Source organism: Pecten maximus, chromosome 2, assembly GCF_902652985.1.
Source record: "Pecten maximus chromosome 2, xPecMax1.1, whole genome shotgun sequence".
Taxonomy (NCBI): Eukaryota; Metazoa; Mollusca; class Bivalvia; order Pectinida; family Pectinidae; genus Pecten; species Pecten maximus.
This window is the reverse complement of record NC_047016.1, coordinates 36,721,297-36,736,754: the sequence shown is the minus strand read 5'-3', so window position 1 is coordinate 36,736,754 and position 15,458 is coordinate 36,721,297. Positions and strand designations below refer to the sequence as shown.

General features: G+C 33.6%; 1 protein-coding gene across 1 annotated transcript in view; it reads left to right on the top strand.

The window, feature by feature from the left end:
- Window positions 1-11,804, top strand: part of LOC117321955 (cholesterol 7-desaturase-like) — a 34,624-nt gene extending 22,820 nt beyond the window's left edge. Inside the window, exons 3-6 of the mRNA XM_033876592.1 lie at window positions 2,885-3,072; window positions 3,600-3,845; window positions 4,321-4,494; window positions 5,758-11,804. Of these exons, the coding sequence (XP_033732483.1) occupies window positions 2,885-3,072; window positions 3,600-3,845; window positions 4,321-4,494; window positions 5,758-5,925 (776 nt within the window). The 3' untranslated portion in view covers window positions 5,926-11,804. The remainder of the gene's footprint in view (window positions 1-2,884; window positions 3,073-3,599; window positions 3,846-4,320; window positions 4,495-5,757) is intronic.
- The last annotated feature ends 3,654 nt before the right edge of the window (window positions 11,805-15,458 follow it).

Here is a 15,458-nt window from a genome sequence, read left to right as displayed (position 1 = left end):
CAAGTCGGCTGGCTATAGACGAGATCAGAAGTGGAATTGGTTCAGAAAATACCTCGTAAGATGGTTCGGCGAAAAGAGGAAATATAAATAAAACAGCTAGGTGCTGATTGTCTTTTACCGATACGAACTGATACGATGTGTTTGGATAAAAAGGGGTTTAATCAAACAATGATAATGTTGAGATTTGGAGATATTTTTGTCTTTTATCACAATTTTGGGCATTGGCGACATATACAGTTGTATGAGGTTGATGAAGACTTAACGTTTCAACAAAGTACATTGTATATTTGTATTCTGTAAAAAAAGACCTGACTTAAAAGCTAACTAGTAAAATATTTATAAACCACTTTTGAATAATTGCTACTACCAAGGAAAGAAAACATAATGATGTAGTCGTTACATTTGTGGTATTTTAATTGAAAAGTATTTCCATAGAATTACATGACAAAGATATGTAAATAAGTATACCAATTTGCCAAAAACAAAAAACAAAAACAAGAAACTGCGGTAATATGCATGCGAATTTATGTAGGAGAACTAAGAGGCAATTGATTCTCAAAACGTGTCCAAGGGGTTGTTTACTACTACATTAGAGAATTTATTTAGGCCATTACTCAAATATGCTTTGTATTATTTCAGCTTCGTAAATTATAGACGTATTTTGGCAGCATGCGATGTGTTAGCGACCTTTGTTAGTGATGTCTGCATATACACCCAAAAATGTTAAATGCTTGTGTCTATTCAATGTCACAAATCCCACATGCATTGTGCAAGTTGTACATGGGAGTTACGAGGTCGAAATCAGTGATCATGATGTTCAGTCCCTTCGGATACGCCACGAAGGTCGTTTCCAGACGCAACAGGGAAACAAACAAACGAAATATCGGTGTATAAGTTTGTCAATGAAAAGGTTAAACCTACGTCGGTAATAAAACCCAATCAACTTTGTCCCGATATGATAATAGGTCTAAATCATGATTTGCAATCGCTAGATATTTCTAAAGACCGGTGATTATTAGGTGTTAAACCGATAAAAACCTGAGATCCTATTCATAGCAAATTCGAGAAAGTTAAATCTACTTTACTGTCAATAAAAAGATTGGTCAAATATTATAATCACCAATTCTAAAGAGATTTTGTTTTATTTTCCCAATCAGGAATATTACCTACTGAACTTAGTAAGTTATATGTTATCAGAAACATTTAAATGTATATTTTTTACTGATTTGTTGGCGCTCTAAGATCTATTTATAGATATTTAGTTTATAATTCACGTGGGCCTTTTCAAATGGAAGCTTCCTTTATTAATAAGATAATTGTACTGTCTTTTCCAAATAATGTACAATTAAAATGTTTATCGAACCAAACAAAAACAATTCGTACCAAAACAAAACGTCATTTAAGCACATAGACATTTTTTTGTACTTTTATAAGTTATCCCTTAAAACAATAACTGACATTTTTCGTTGAACTGCTTTAGAACAAAACATGTAAGGATCGGACATGGAGTGATATTGTGTTGATGAAAAATGATTCTGGTACGATACCTCGAACTGCCAGCGTGATTCATTTATAAAGGAGCGGTCCGTTAGTAATACAGGACCTTGTTTGAATTGATGAGTGGACGTCTTTGACTACATTTATCGTAGATATAGATGATGATACAGAGACAATCTTACAGACATCTTAGACGTCTGCAGCCTTTAGCTAGCGTTGGTCTTTGATGGCGTACGAAGTCTCAGGTGCGTCAGAAGATAGGCTTAGCCCCGACCTTCCCTTCCCGATGGGCGGCGTGAACATCTAATCTCCTTTGCTAGCCGTATTATCAAGTCGACGTGGAGACTTGTGTTCTTAAGTCTCTTTTGTATTGTATAACAGTCTGCTCTGTACAAAACATCTAATAAGTACGTCCACCTTCTGTCAAACTGACTATGCGCTAAACTGTGTAATTTCACCAACTTTTAGTCAACAAAGTTACACAAAATGAAACAATTGCGGCATTGTTGTTTTTTTTAATGTTTTTCATCTTATCTTATCGACATATAACAGAAAACCGATTATTCGTACTAAATGCTCCTTTTCTTAAAACACCACGCACACTGCGAGGAAGCACGTCACAGACATACAAATGTACACCTCACACGAGGCGCGTGGCGTTAACAACGGTTCAGTAGGTTTAGTTTTAAGTAGGATCAGCATTTATAGCTTAAAACATGCAGAGCACAGGGATATTTATCATAAGTGCAGATGTGAACAATTAAAAATGTATTGTTTTCTGACATAAAAATAATTACAGAAGAATTGTATAACTTAGGCATTTTAAATTTGTAAAACATGTCCTACTGTTAAGTTTTTTGTTTTTGTTTTTTATTGCTGTTTCTCGTTTAGAATCTTTTTAGAACGAGCTTCAGCCGAAATTTGAGTCTTACATACAGTTTTGTGATTTTCATTTTAATTTCTAATTATTGTGAAATTACAACGGGCAAAGTCTGCTCCCGCTTTCATAAGGACACTTCAAACTTCTCTTGTAAATAACCGCTCCTCTCCGTCCTTCATTTCTTTTTCACATTTATTGTATAGAGCACCTATGAATTAAAATCATGATATTATGAATATTTTCTGCACAACTTATACAGGATATGCTCCTTACAAATGGTGGACATCACAGAATTTCAATTTCTCCACATTAAAGTGTTTTAGATCAAGAACTAACAATAGAAAATAATTCCATACACTCTTTTCGGATGTCATTTTTTTAAGAAAGTGCACAAAAGATGAAACCCTTGGCAAGGGGAGCTAACTCTTAGTTAAAAAACAACTTTTCATGATTATTTTTTTATTGCGAGTTACATGTTTAGAATATACTTGTTGATACTTGTTATAGTGCCAGATTTCATCAAAGTGAAGTCGTATGTATCCAAGGAAATAAACGGCTGGATCTACCTGTGGCACCACGCGGAAAAGGAGCACAAGGATGTACCGGAGTGGGAGATCCCGTGTCTGGAGGAGGTCAACAGTGGCAAGTGGACCTACCGGGGACGATCAGAGCACCATGTCAACGCCCACATAGAGGTACGTAAACAATCTGATAGCACGTGTGAGTGTAGTCCGAGTTTCCTCTGGCCCTGACACCATGTCTTCTACACCAGACATGGTGTCAGGGCCAGAGGAAAGTCTGGCTAGCGTAAGTGATGAGCTTGATGGCCCTTTGAGCTCTGTCCTGGTTTCATCAATGTTTTCCGAGCTGGAAGAAATTACGTAACTTTATACTTCTCCCCCTCTGGCTATAAGGGAAGCAATCTTTGTTACGATACTTTCCTTTATTCCGATATGCTTACCTACGGAGAATTTTAAGTAAATGGATTTGTTTAAACTAAGGAATACTGCTGAAACTTAAGCCCGGTTTACATCTTGGAAACAATTGTAGTACCATGTCTGGTTCTGATCTCGAACTCCAATCACTTTGATTAGTTAAACAGTAACATTCGTGAAAGCTGCATATTATTTTCACGCACATGATACACAATATTACACTGTTTTATTATAATATATCATATATATTTCTCCGTGGTGAAAAAAAAACATTTTCTATTTTTCAGGAAATTCCTGAGAATGGTGCGGACGTGTCACACTTGGCTCAGGTTCATGGTCCCATGCTAACTGCAGGTGTAGATCTGAAGGAAATGTGGAACACATTCTGGTCATTTGGACATCACAAATGGACCGCCGCGTGGGAGCAGAACCCAGCTCCGGAGAAACACATCGGCACCCTTCACCTAACGCATAGCCTCAACCTGTTCGGCAAACACCTGCCACTGATTGATATGGATGTCAAAGCACGACAGGTATGTCAAGTCACAGGGACCTGCTTCTGGTAAGAATTAATAGACAAACTATTTTACCCTACTTATACTCTAGTAGGAGTATGGCTAATATTTTTTCTTCTGCTATTAATAGTAACCAGAAGTAGACCCTGTGGTCAAATCACGATATGATTTTGTAAGGTCTATAATAACACAGAATACAGACTTCAATCAAAACCGGAAGTTGTTCTCAAAATTGATAAAATGAGGAATAATACGAAAAAAATGATAAAATTTCATGGAGATATTTGTAAAAGAACACTTAGTATATGACCAGGTGTTTCTGAAGAATAAGCTTATGATTCTAAACCACGTTGTGGTTGATGGGCTAAACATAATAATGTGATTTGCTCATAGCAAGTTTCTTGTGTGTTATTGATACTTTCCGTTTACGATACTGGTACCTTGATTAAATAATTATGTTATGATAACTGCAAACTTTTGTTATCGATTTCAGATTGGTCCAGCGATTGTGTATTTAGAGTTTTCCTCGCCAATTGGAAATGGTGTATTTATACAGTCGCTCACTCCTATCGAACCTATGGTGCAGAAGTTGGTTCACAATATCTACATGGACAGAAAAATACCAACAGTAATTGCCAAATTTTTTATGCTTGGAGAAGCACTCCAGGTAAGTTTGAACACTTTGGTATATATATACATTATACCTAGCTATACTGTATAGCTGTTAAGCTTCGTGGGCATATATTTTGCGGTTGTTCCATTAGAAGTTCAATTTCGCGCAACATCCCTTCGTTAACATTCTGCAGTGAACAGACAAAGACAGCTGTACACGTCTGAGTGAGTGTGTGTGTGTGTGTGCTTACAATATATATATATAGAATCTATGGTGCATTGTATAAATATTCGCTGAGTACTTACCTTCGCACTATACGTAATGAACGTGAAAAAGGGAATAATATCCCCCATGAATATTACCAATTAATGTCAAAGCAAAATAGGGAGGTTTATTTGATAAACAGTTTGGCTTCTGGTGGCGATAGTGTTATTTACCAATAACAAGCATCAATTCTAATGTTCTTGTTCCACGAAGCGTTGACTCAGTAACGTATCCTATCGATGCGAGCGAGCGATAAATATTGTACTAGAACACATCCCCTCTTATCAAGTCAATGTTACATTAAAATTAAATGCAACTGGAAATGGAACCTGATGGAATTTGACTTCAGATATATTGACTTTTTCATTTTCTACCACTAAGGCAAATGGTGTGATAGTATGTTTCTAGTTTTTGTATGTTTCAGTATGTTTCTAGTTTAAGCATGTTTCAGTATGTTTCTAGTTTTAGTATGTTTCTAGTTTTAGTATGTTTCTAGTTTTAGTATGTTTCTAGTTTTAGTATGTTTCTAGTTTTAGTATGTTTCTAGTTTTAGTATGTTTCTAGTTTTAGTATGTTTCTAGTTTTAGTATGTTTCTAGTTTTAGTATGTTTCTAGTTTTAGTATGTTTCTAGTTTTAGTATGTTTCTAGTTTTAGCATGTTTCTAGTTTTAGCATGTTTCTAGTTTTAGCATGTTTCTAGTTTTAGTATGTTTCTAGTTTTAGTATGTTTCTAGTTTTAGTATGTTTCTAGTTTTAGTATGTTTCTAGTTTTAGTATGTTTCTAGTTTTAGTATGTTTCTAGTTTTAGCATGTTTCTAGTTTTAGCATGTTTCTAGTTTTAATATGTTTCTAGTTTAAGTGTGTTTCTAGTTTTAGCGTGTTTCTAGTTTTAGTATGTTCCTAGTTTTAGTATGTTTCTAGTATTAGTACGTGTATGTTTCTAGTTTTAGCATATTTCTAGGTTTAGCATGTTTCTAGGTTTAGTATGTTTCTAGTTTTAGTATATTTCTAGTTTTAGTATGTTTCTAATATTTTCAACTCTACTTCTTTCAGGTGGAACGGGATGTTATGATATGGAACAATAAGACATATGCAGGCAAGCCAGCGTTCGTTAAATCGAAAGAGGATGCTTTAATTGCCAAACACAGGCGGTGGTATTCACAATTTTATTCAGAAAACAGTCCAAAACTAACATTTCAGAAAGAATCACTGGAGTGGTGAGTTGAAGGCCGACAGGAATATAAAAAAGATGAGTTGCTCAAAGACATTTTCCGATAAAGTCCAAATTAGTATAACATAACTTGGCCGTTGTGCTCATGTGAATTGAAAATGTGAAACACACTGTTAGTAGATATTTAAAGAGAATGCGACGATAACAACATCTGATTATATTTATGCGACTCCTCAAGTCACCTGTTTAGTATGTATACTGATAATGTCGTTGATTTTTATCAACGTGAAACAAATGCCATAATAAGCCATATAAAGTTTTGGTCTGTTTTTAAACTTCAACGACTTGCAATATACAAAGGAGACGTGACACTCGATATAACGAAAGAGAGGAGACAATGTTAGGACAAGAGTAGGACAATATATAAAGAGACATGACATTGTTAGGACAAGAGTAGGACAATATATAAAGAGACGATACTTTTTAGGACAAGAGTAGGATAACATATAGAGAGACGAGACATTGTTAGGACAAGAGAATGTCAATATATTAAGAAAGGAGACACAGTAAGAACAAGAGTAGGACAATATATAAATAGACTAGACATTGTTAGGACAAGAGTAGGACAATATATAAATACAGGACATTGTTAGGACAAGAGTAGGACAATATATAGATACAGGACATTGTTAGGACAAGAGTAGGAGAATATATAAAAAGACGAGATATTGTTAGGACAAGAGTAGGACAATATATAAAGAGACGAGATATTGCTACGACAAGAGTAGGACAATATTTAAAGAGAGGAGGCATTGCTAGGACAAGAGTAGGACAATATGTAAAGAGATGGGACATTGTAAGGACAGGATTAGGACAATATTTAAAGAGAGGATACATTGTTAGGACAAGAGATAAAATCTACACCAAAAAGGAGACGATATTCCCACCACTGCTAGATGCAAGCGAACTGTGATGTGTAAAATGTATGGGAGAAATTATATTGCATAATTGAAATAAAAGGAAGGATGATGCTCAAATGTGATAAGCAAATTAATGACAATGAATAAAAAATGTATATAAACATTTAATATTTTAATCCACAATGTAGTGATTGTAATTATATATTGTAGATATACATTGAACAAGTTCATGCATATGTCTTTGTAATCATTATGACTTAGGTAGAATATCGTTAACGATTTAATTATTTTAATTGGTTATAAATAATTTTAAGTAATATCGTATAAACACGAACCTTACCTCTGTGAAAAATGGCGTGATGTACTATGTTGTTGGTGTGTGCCAGATATATATCATCGTGGTATATTTACATTCCCACGGGGCTGCGTCTGAATAAATTTCAAATTGAGGCAAATACAACAATTATAAGTGAATGGTTTTTCATATTAGAAACGTTTAAATGGTGTAATAGAGTTGTAATGTTAAATCAGAACTTCCAAAGAAAATTCTGAAAAACAGATTTTTGGTTATCCTGGCGGAGGAAAACAGTAACTATGGAAAAACATTCTTGCTTCTTCAAAATGGCTATGCTACCATACAAGCAATTAGCATATTGAAATTGTATCGTGGACCAAAAAACTGTTACTGTTGTGGTATTGACGAAGACGAAGAAAATGGCTGATGTTCCAGTCCCTCCTGTGGTGAAATACCGGGGGTATTCAGTTGAATATTGAAATTATCAAAGTAAAATAGAATTATTGTGATTAACAAAAAAATGTTGCCTTCTTATGTGGGTACAATGGTGTGATACTGTTGTCTCGAGATGAAATAGGCCTATTACCCTCGCCTCTGACACGGGTACTATGTCATCCCTCGACAACGCTATAAGACCAGTACCCTCAAAAGAAAAAATGATGTATAAATGTTCATTATCTACCACATTAAACCCATATACGGTTTATTTAATTATATGTTCGTTAATTATAAGAAATGTACGTAAATCATCATATGTAGACGAATACCATTGTTGTGAACACAACAACTACCAGAACATTCACTGTATGTACATGTATTATGTAGAAACCTTGTGGGACCAGCATCGTAGTGCTTTTTTGAAATGTAAAACAAGTAGCAGTATCGTGTATGGCTTTGTGAAAACGTGTCGAATCTTTTTTTAATCTAAATATGAAAATTGCAAAAATAAAGAAAAATATCAATAGTGATTTAAATAACAGAAAGAAACAAAATAAATGTTGATTTCAAAATTCTGATTCACTTTGAACTAAGATATACATCGTGATGGCTGTATTGAACCTCGTGCCGAGGTCCTTCTAGAGTCTAATTTTAGCTACTTGTTTGCCAAAAACTGCCTACGAAAATATAGGAAATCCCTTTATGCTGGTTCAGTGACATGCAGTCTCGTGCGGTATTCTATCGTTACCATTTTACGTATTTAAAGCAAAAATCATTGCTGTCCCTCTGTCTTCCATCAATATACTAACAAACTAATCAGGATAATGTTTGATGCAGTGTAACAACCTCGCATTTACCTCATACCATTATCAAACTACCTTGTACAACTTAACGACTTCATCCAGGTTGATAAATTACCAACAGAAAATAATTGTGAATTCATAACCAGTTTCAACGCTTCTGAAGGAAATCAGTAATTATTTTAGTAAATAAGTAAATTCATAAGTTCATCAGTAAATTCTTAATTAAATAAGTACATTCTGAAGTAAATAAGAAAATTCTTATCAGTAGGTGTGATCTACGTCACGAAATATGTACATATGCATGTACATGCACGTGTGTATGGATGTCGCACTGAAACACTGTTGGTACTGTTATAAATCGACAAAAGGTATAGTGATAAAACAGAGGAAAATTAGCCGTATAACCGTTAGGATAGGTTCATATTGAAGTTTAACAAACACAGAAGTGTACATTTTGTATCCAATTTATTGTGCTCTCATTATAGGATATGAAATTAATGACTTTTAAATATATATTTACTTATGAAAAGTATACATTCCTAATGATTAGTGTAATTCACAATTATGATTTTGGTTTATTTATGTATGCACTTTGCATCATATATCATTTTCATTCTTTCACCATCTGAACTGTATTCCCTTGCTTTTCACTTATATAACAAACCCCCAGTCTTTCAGTTGATGTTTAAATTCTATTTTTATACGATTTCAGTCTTAATCGTCCATATACAGTATTATCTAAACCACCATTTCTGTTACCTATGCTCCAATATTCTATATAACTTTACGTAGTTCATCACTAGGACGCCACTTGGTAGCAAATTTCTGAAGTATTTTGTTCACATATGCTTGTGCCTATAGGATACCAGAACGCCAAATGTTTCACCTAAATGATTGTGTTTTTTCAACGTGTTTTAATCAATGTAATATATATCCTATATAATACACCTTGTATAAAACGAAAAAGCTATTACGGAAATATATCTTAAAAGTAACAATCATAGTTGGAAATTTGAAAACAAATATTAGAATAATATCTTTAGAAGATTTCATAGCGGGAAAATAAATAGTATGGTCCCTCATACAGCGACAGTACCTGCCAATTCAGAGACAATTGACAATCTGCTGCTTCCTTTTTGGTATTTTTAAATCAATGAATAAACGCATCCAAAGATATCAATGCTTACCTTTCAGACAGATTTTAGACCGTCCTTTTAAATGTATAACAATATATATTATATACATATACCTATCATTCCCCGTGAATGTAATATGCTGTGTTTATTCAATCTCCTTTTTGGATCTCAGTGCTATTAAAACCAGATCCAAATTAAATTTCCCTTGCATTTATGTCGAAAGTGTAACCGAATACAATATACAATGTAATGTATTTGCAGCGCAATAGAGAATATGAGCAGATTAATTAATATATTGTATTACAAACTAGTGTAATTGTATCAATAGTCAATCGAGTGTTTGTATTTATTGTTATGAAAAGTGTATGTGCAAAACAATATGCTTTGTAAATAAACAAAGGATGACTTGTTATAACTTGTTTAAAGGAATATATATTTTTCTCGAAATATAATGTCGTTTTTAGGGCATTATGGTATATCTAAATAAACATAAGTGATTTATAAAGTTGAAAGTTAAATAGATATGTTGTGTTTAAATAAATCAATGTAGTTTTCGTATATGCCCACTTTTAATGATTTTTATTTAATTGTAAACTATGAGCGATATCCTGATCGTAACCAATGTACATGGGTTGCAAACTAATAAATGTATTTTTTTGTATGTGCTTTAGAGAATATGTAATTAACACAGAGTGCGTTCTGACTTACTGTATACAATACAATATGTGTGTCTTTTGTACATCCTTTGCGATTGCATGTGGTAAACACTGCTGGTGGACATTCCAGTTCCCGAGGTTTACCATTACCTAATTGTCATGTTTTCATTCATTTGAATAAAGACAGAATAAAGAATATACACATCCATGTATGCTTAACGCTATTTTGAAATCTGAAAATTACGAAATAATTGAATTATGGGTCACTTGCACATCCGCATACAGATTTTAACATTTCTGCAGACCTTACTTGAGCTTTTGGTGTCCTTCCAAGACATCAAGACATCAGATATTTAGCATCACCTAGATGAACGAAACAGTTGTATGATGCAGTATAATTCATTATTTATTTATTTTCTCTATTTAATTATTCATTTATTTTCTCTTTATTTATTTAATTATTTATTCTCTCTATTTATTTATTTATTTTCTCTATTCTAGCTAACTCTATTTCTATTGAAAGGTGCTAAAATCTTGTATTTCTTGTGTACACTCCTTGTTCAACATGTAGAACAATATGGTTGATAACATCACCATCCTGTCAACTGTTCGGTCATAATGTAACTGTGTACATTTAAGCGGTAATATTATTTTTGCGGTTTTAATGCTGCACGCATTCCGCTTAATTGTAATTGCGCCAATGACACTATATATATAACTGTTATTTCACAGCAAATGATGTGTGTACGCCAATTCATCATTGTGCTAACCTATGAATAGGATGAATTGTGTATGTACAGTATGTATACAAGATATGTTGATAGTTGTATACGTATGTAAATAAACTGTGATACATCGTTGAGAAGGTTGCATACTAATGATCCGCACTTAAGTTTTCGAAGGAGTGTACTTCAGACATACCTATCTAGCATGAATATAGCATCCTTAAGTATTTATTGATATGTGTTTGAATTATGGCTATATTGAGTAAGAAATAAAACGTTTTAGCTTTTCACAGGCTATCTGATGTAAATCACCAAAGCAGTAATTAATACTTATTAGCTGTCCAGTCGGTCGAATAGCCGGTAATCTAAAAGTTACTTTTACGGAATATTGTGTATTGGGCGAAAAAAAAAATCACGGAATTGGTAAAATCAGTGCATTGTTGTCAATATTTGAGGTCATTTTTAATACCCCATGCTAACCTCTGTCTGCCTTTAAATCAGCGATCTCACTGGACAAAGCCGAGTTACTCTCGAAATATATAATTAGTTTTCACTTGTGTTAATGTGTAACGATATGTTGGGAGTTCATCTATATATGAACAAAACGTTTAACATTTTGATAAAGAATATTTTCACGTAAATACAAGTTGTTGTTTTTTTGCACGACAATGCAATGATACAGGTAGTACATGCGTTACTCTTGGTGTGCTTGTGTAAATAACGTGTTCATAAATCTCTTTTAGTCCCGTACGTTTTAATAGCTACTAGAATGCCCTCGACTGTTTTGTTATTTCATTTATATGTAGAGCAGATGTGACTTTGTAGATGTAGCAAGATATAGCTTATCTTTAACATTTCATTTTGCATGTATTATCAAGCTTTGTTTCCTACGTTTGTCTGTTGTTTTCGTTTGTTTGCAGACATCTGTTTTTCCAATAAACGGATATAGTAACGAACGCTTGTTATTTGTTGTATGTTATAGATTAAGTACACTTAGCGAAGCTACATCATTAGAAGACATTTCAATAAAGACAGATACAGATAAAAGTTTCTACGAAACTTATATTTGTTATTATTGATTAAAATTAAATCATTTTTTAGTTTTCATTTGGGTATGAAAAACCGTAGGCCGGTGGTTTTTCTCCGGGTACTCCGGCTTTCCCCACCTCCAAACCTGGCACGTCCTTAAATGACCCTGGCTGTTAATAGGACGTTAAACAAAAACAAAACAAAATTGTTTGCAAACTTTTGTAAGAATCCGCGGATTCATACAGTTTGCAAGCAAAATTTTGCTTCATACCCCAATGAAAAATGACATCAACACTTGATTAAATACAAACAATTGAAAACGGTTTGCACTCTTTGCTTGACAAAAGAAAACGACATTTTTCAATCGCTGTTTGTGTGTCATACATGTTTCCGAACCGATCCTGGTGAATCTCATTCCGAACAACACGGTTGTCCTGTCATTGATTGAGAAGGATATAAAATCTAGTTTATATTGACTAGAACTTATTCTAGTTAAAATGCAATACACATACCAAACGAAACCTCATATACAAATGGAATCCCTATATACAAATATTGACTTTGCTATTCCACGCCAAGTAAGTTAACTATTGCTCTGGATCATCACACTTTTAACTCTGGCATATACTATAGCAAGTGGTATATCTAAATTTGTCAATGATTAAATAAAATGATACCGTGCAACCCTTTTGTTTATGGTACTTCATCGACACAATGATACGTGTACAATGTGAACACCTTGACACTATAAGTTAACACCGTGTTGTGAAGGTCAAGTTTCTTGTTTGCCCTAGATTGATCCATGAAGACATTCACTTTGCGAAACAATCCTGATGCATTAATTATTTTTGGCTCAGCTGTATCTAACTCAATTGTTTTTAATTTTCAATTTTGTATTGACTTTCAATACGTCAAATGGATATCGAGCGAAGCCTGTAAGTCCTTTCAGTTTGTGCTAATATCTTGTGTGACTTGTTTAATCCCATTGGACATCTGCACTTAAGTTCCGTCTCCAAAAGACATTTTTACGTTATTAAATGAAAAAGCAGTGACATAGATGTTGTTTGAAATTTAGAGATCCCTACTAAAACAATATACCGAGGATTTACATTGTTGTAACTTTATAGTGTTATTCTGACAAACATTTTATCGATGAAGTACCATAAACAAAATTGATTTCTGGCAATGAAAAAACAACATTGTTAAATATGAACATATTTTATGTTTGGAAACAACTTAAGAAAATATTTTATGATAACGTCCCAGCTTGCGCGGTATTATAAAAGACTTTACCAAAGAGGATGGTTAAATCACAGGTCCTGGCCTCGTCTGTCAATACATCCGATTATATATTGGATGTATTGACAGACGAGGCCAGGACCTGTGGTTAAATTTATAACTTTAGAGTACCAAGATACAGGATCATCAATAGCTATCGTCTGGGCCCAGTTGTTCAAGGGGTGATTAGGCTAATTACAGTTTAACAACAATCTAAAATCCCGATAAAATAATTTCTGGTAAAAGGAGCTTGACAATTGTTTACGAAACTATAGCACTTGTCAGTCTCTTCATATTTGCCCATTTTAAGGAATACACACACTCAGGTTTTAAAGTAAAGGAGAAATGAGATTTTCACTAATCAAGTGATTAAGCTAATCACCTTTGGAAAAACTGGGCCCTGAAAACCGCTTTCTACCACAATACCCTGTGTTATTCAACTCTCAGACCATCAGTTTAGCATTACAGCTGTTGATTAACAATCCGTTTATATCACACGTGGTATAAACTCTGTACGCATTTCGATTGGCTAACACGGTGAACTTTGACCCAAGCTGCAATTGTTATTGACGTCATCAATAATCTAATGACGTCACATCACCGGGTCCCGGACGTCACCGGTACACTTTATTTGCATACGCGAAATTATACTTGGCCACGTTTCCCTTTGATTCAAGCCGATATTATTGTGGTAGAAACAGGTCACACGACTCGAAATTGTTGGATATGGAATTTATTTCACACTCGTAAGTTATTTTTTAAAAGTTGCAAAAGACACTCGCTAAAGCTCGTGTCTTTTGTAACTTTAAAAAAAATTACTTACTCGTGTGAAATAAATTCCATATCCAACAACCAGTCGTTGTGTAACCTCTATTTATCTACTATCTTACCTTATATCTAGTCATAAAGCTAGTCATAAATAAATCACGAATTGTGAGGTAATAAAGTATCTTTATGTGGAAGACTTTGTTTAAACATTGAGCAACTATAAACACAATATCACTTTAAGAAGCGTATTCAGCAATTTACCACATTCTGACATTGCTTTATAAAAATACCATTTCTGAGAATACTTTTTTATTTTACACTCGACCTAAAAACAGCAAACCCCACTAGTGTTGTTCCACTACTGAAATTCAACATAATAATATGAAATTGGATTCCAAAGAATGAATTTGTTTCACGTTGTAAAAAGGTAAAATGCAACCCTTACCTCCAAAGAATGTATTATCAAAATTCACCTAAAAAAAATGACAATAGCGAATAGACACCTCACTATCCAACAGTCACTTTAATTACCAGTGCCAATCGTTAGATCACCTGGTGAAGGAATCTATTCTAGAATTGTTATCTACCTACACGATACAATAGCCACCTTACCACCAATACATTGTATAACGATAGTACAATTCCCTTTCTGTAGTGGTAACAATTGCAAGTCTTGCCACTGCTGATGGAATTTATAATGGTCACAGTTCAGAGCCTGTCTCAGTATCTTCATTTTCTATGTACATGTATATGTATGCATCCTATCGGTCACCAACCACAAAAAAGACGATATCTTTAGGTTTTTTAAAGATTTTTTTTCAAATAAAATATCAAAACATCGAGCTGTTTCCGAATTTAGTATAATGGAATGCAAGACTGCAGATTCTTTCTTATTTGTTTGTAAAACACACATAACTATCGCCAGGTTTTCTATGTGGTAAATCAATTCGGTTGATCATGAACTGTCAAAATTTCAAGATGTTCTTGACTTGATGGGAAGTCAGATAAGAGTGCTACATTTGATGCAGGTAATGCCGTTTTCAAATTTGATCCATGGCTTTAATATTTGTTCAGTCTGAGTCAGTACACTGGTATAAAATTAAATATAAATATTGACGGCCTTGAATTTATTGCTTCTTGATATCTTAGCTTCTTTTATTTGTGTAAATTAACTTTCTGATCAGATTTCGCCCTCTACCAATGTTTTTGTGTCCTAATGAGACAGTATCCTTAGCTTTTTCTAGGTCAATAAAACGGTATCTTTGTCATCAAATGTAAAATTGTCTCTATCCTCAAATGTAAAATTGTCTCTCATCAAATGTAAAATTGTGTCTATCATCAAATGTAAAATTGTGTCTTTGTCATCAAATGTAAAATTGTGTCTATCATCAAATGTAAAATTATTTCTGTCATCAAATATAAAATTGTGTTCATCATCAAATGTAAAATTGTGTCTCTCATCAAATATAAAATTGTGTCTTTGTCATCAAATGTAAAATTGTGTCTATCATCAAATGTAAAATTGAGTCTATCAT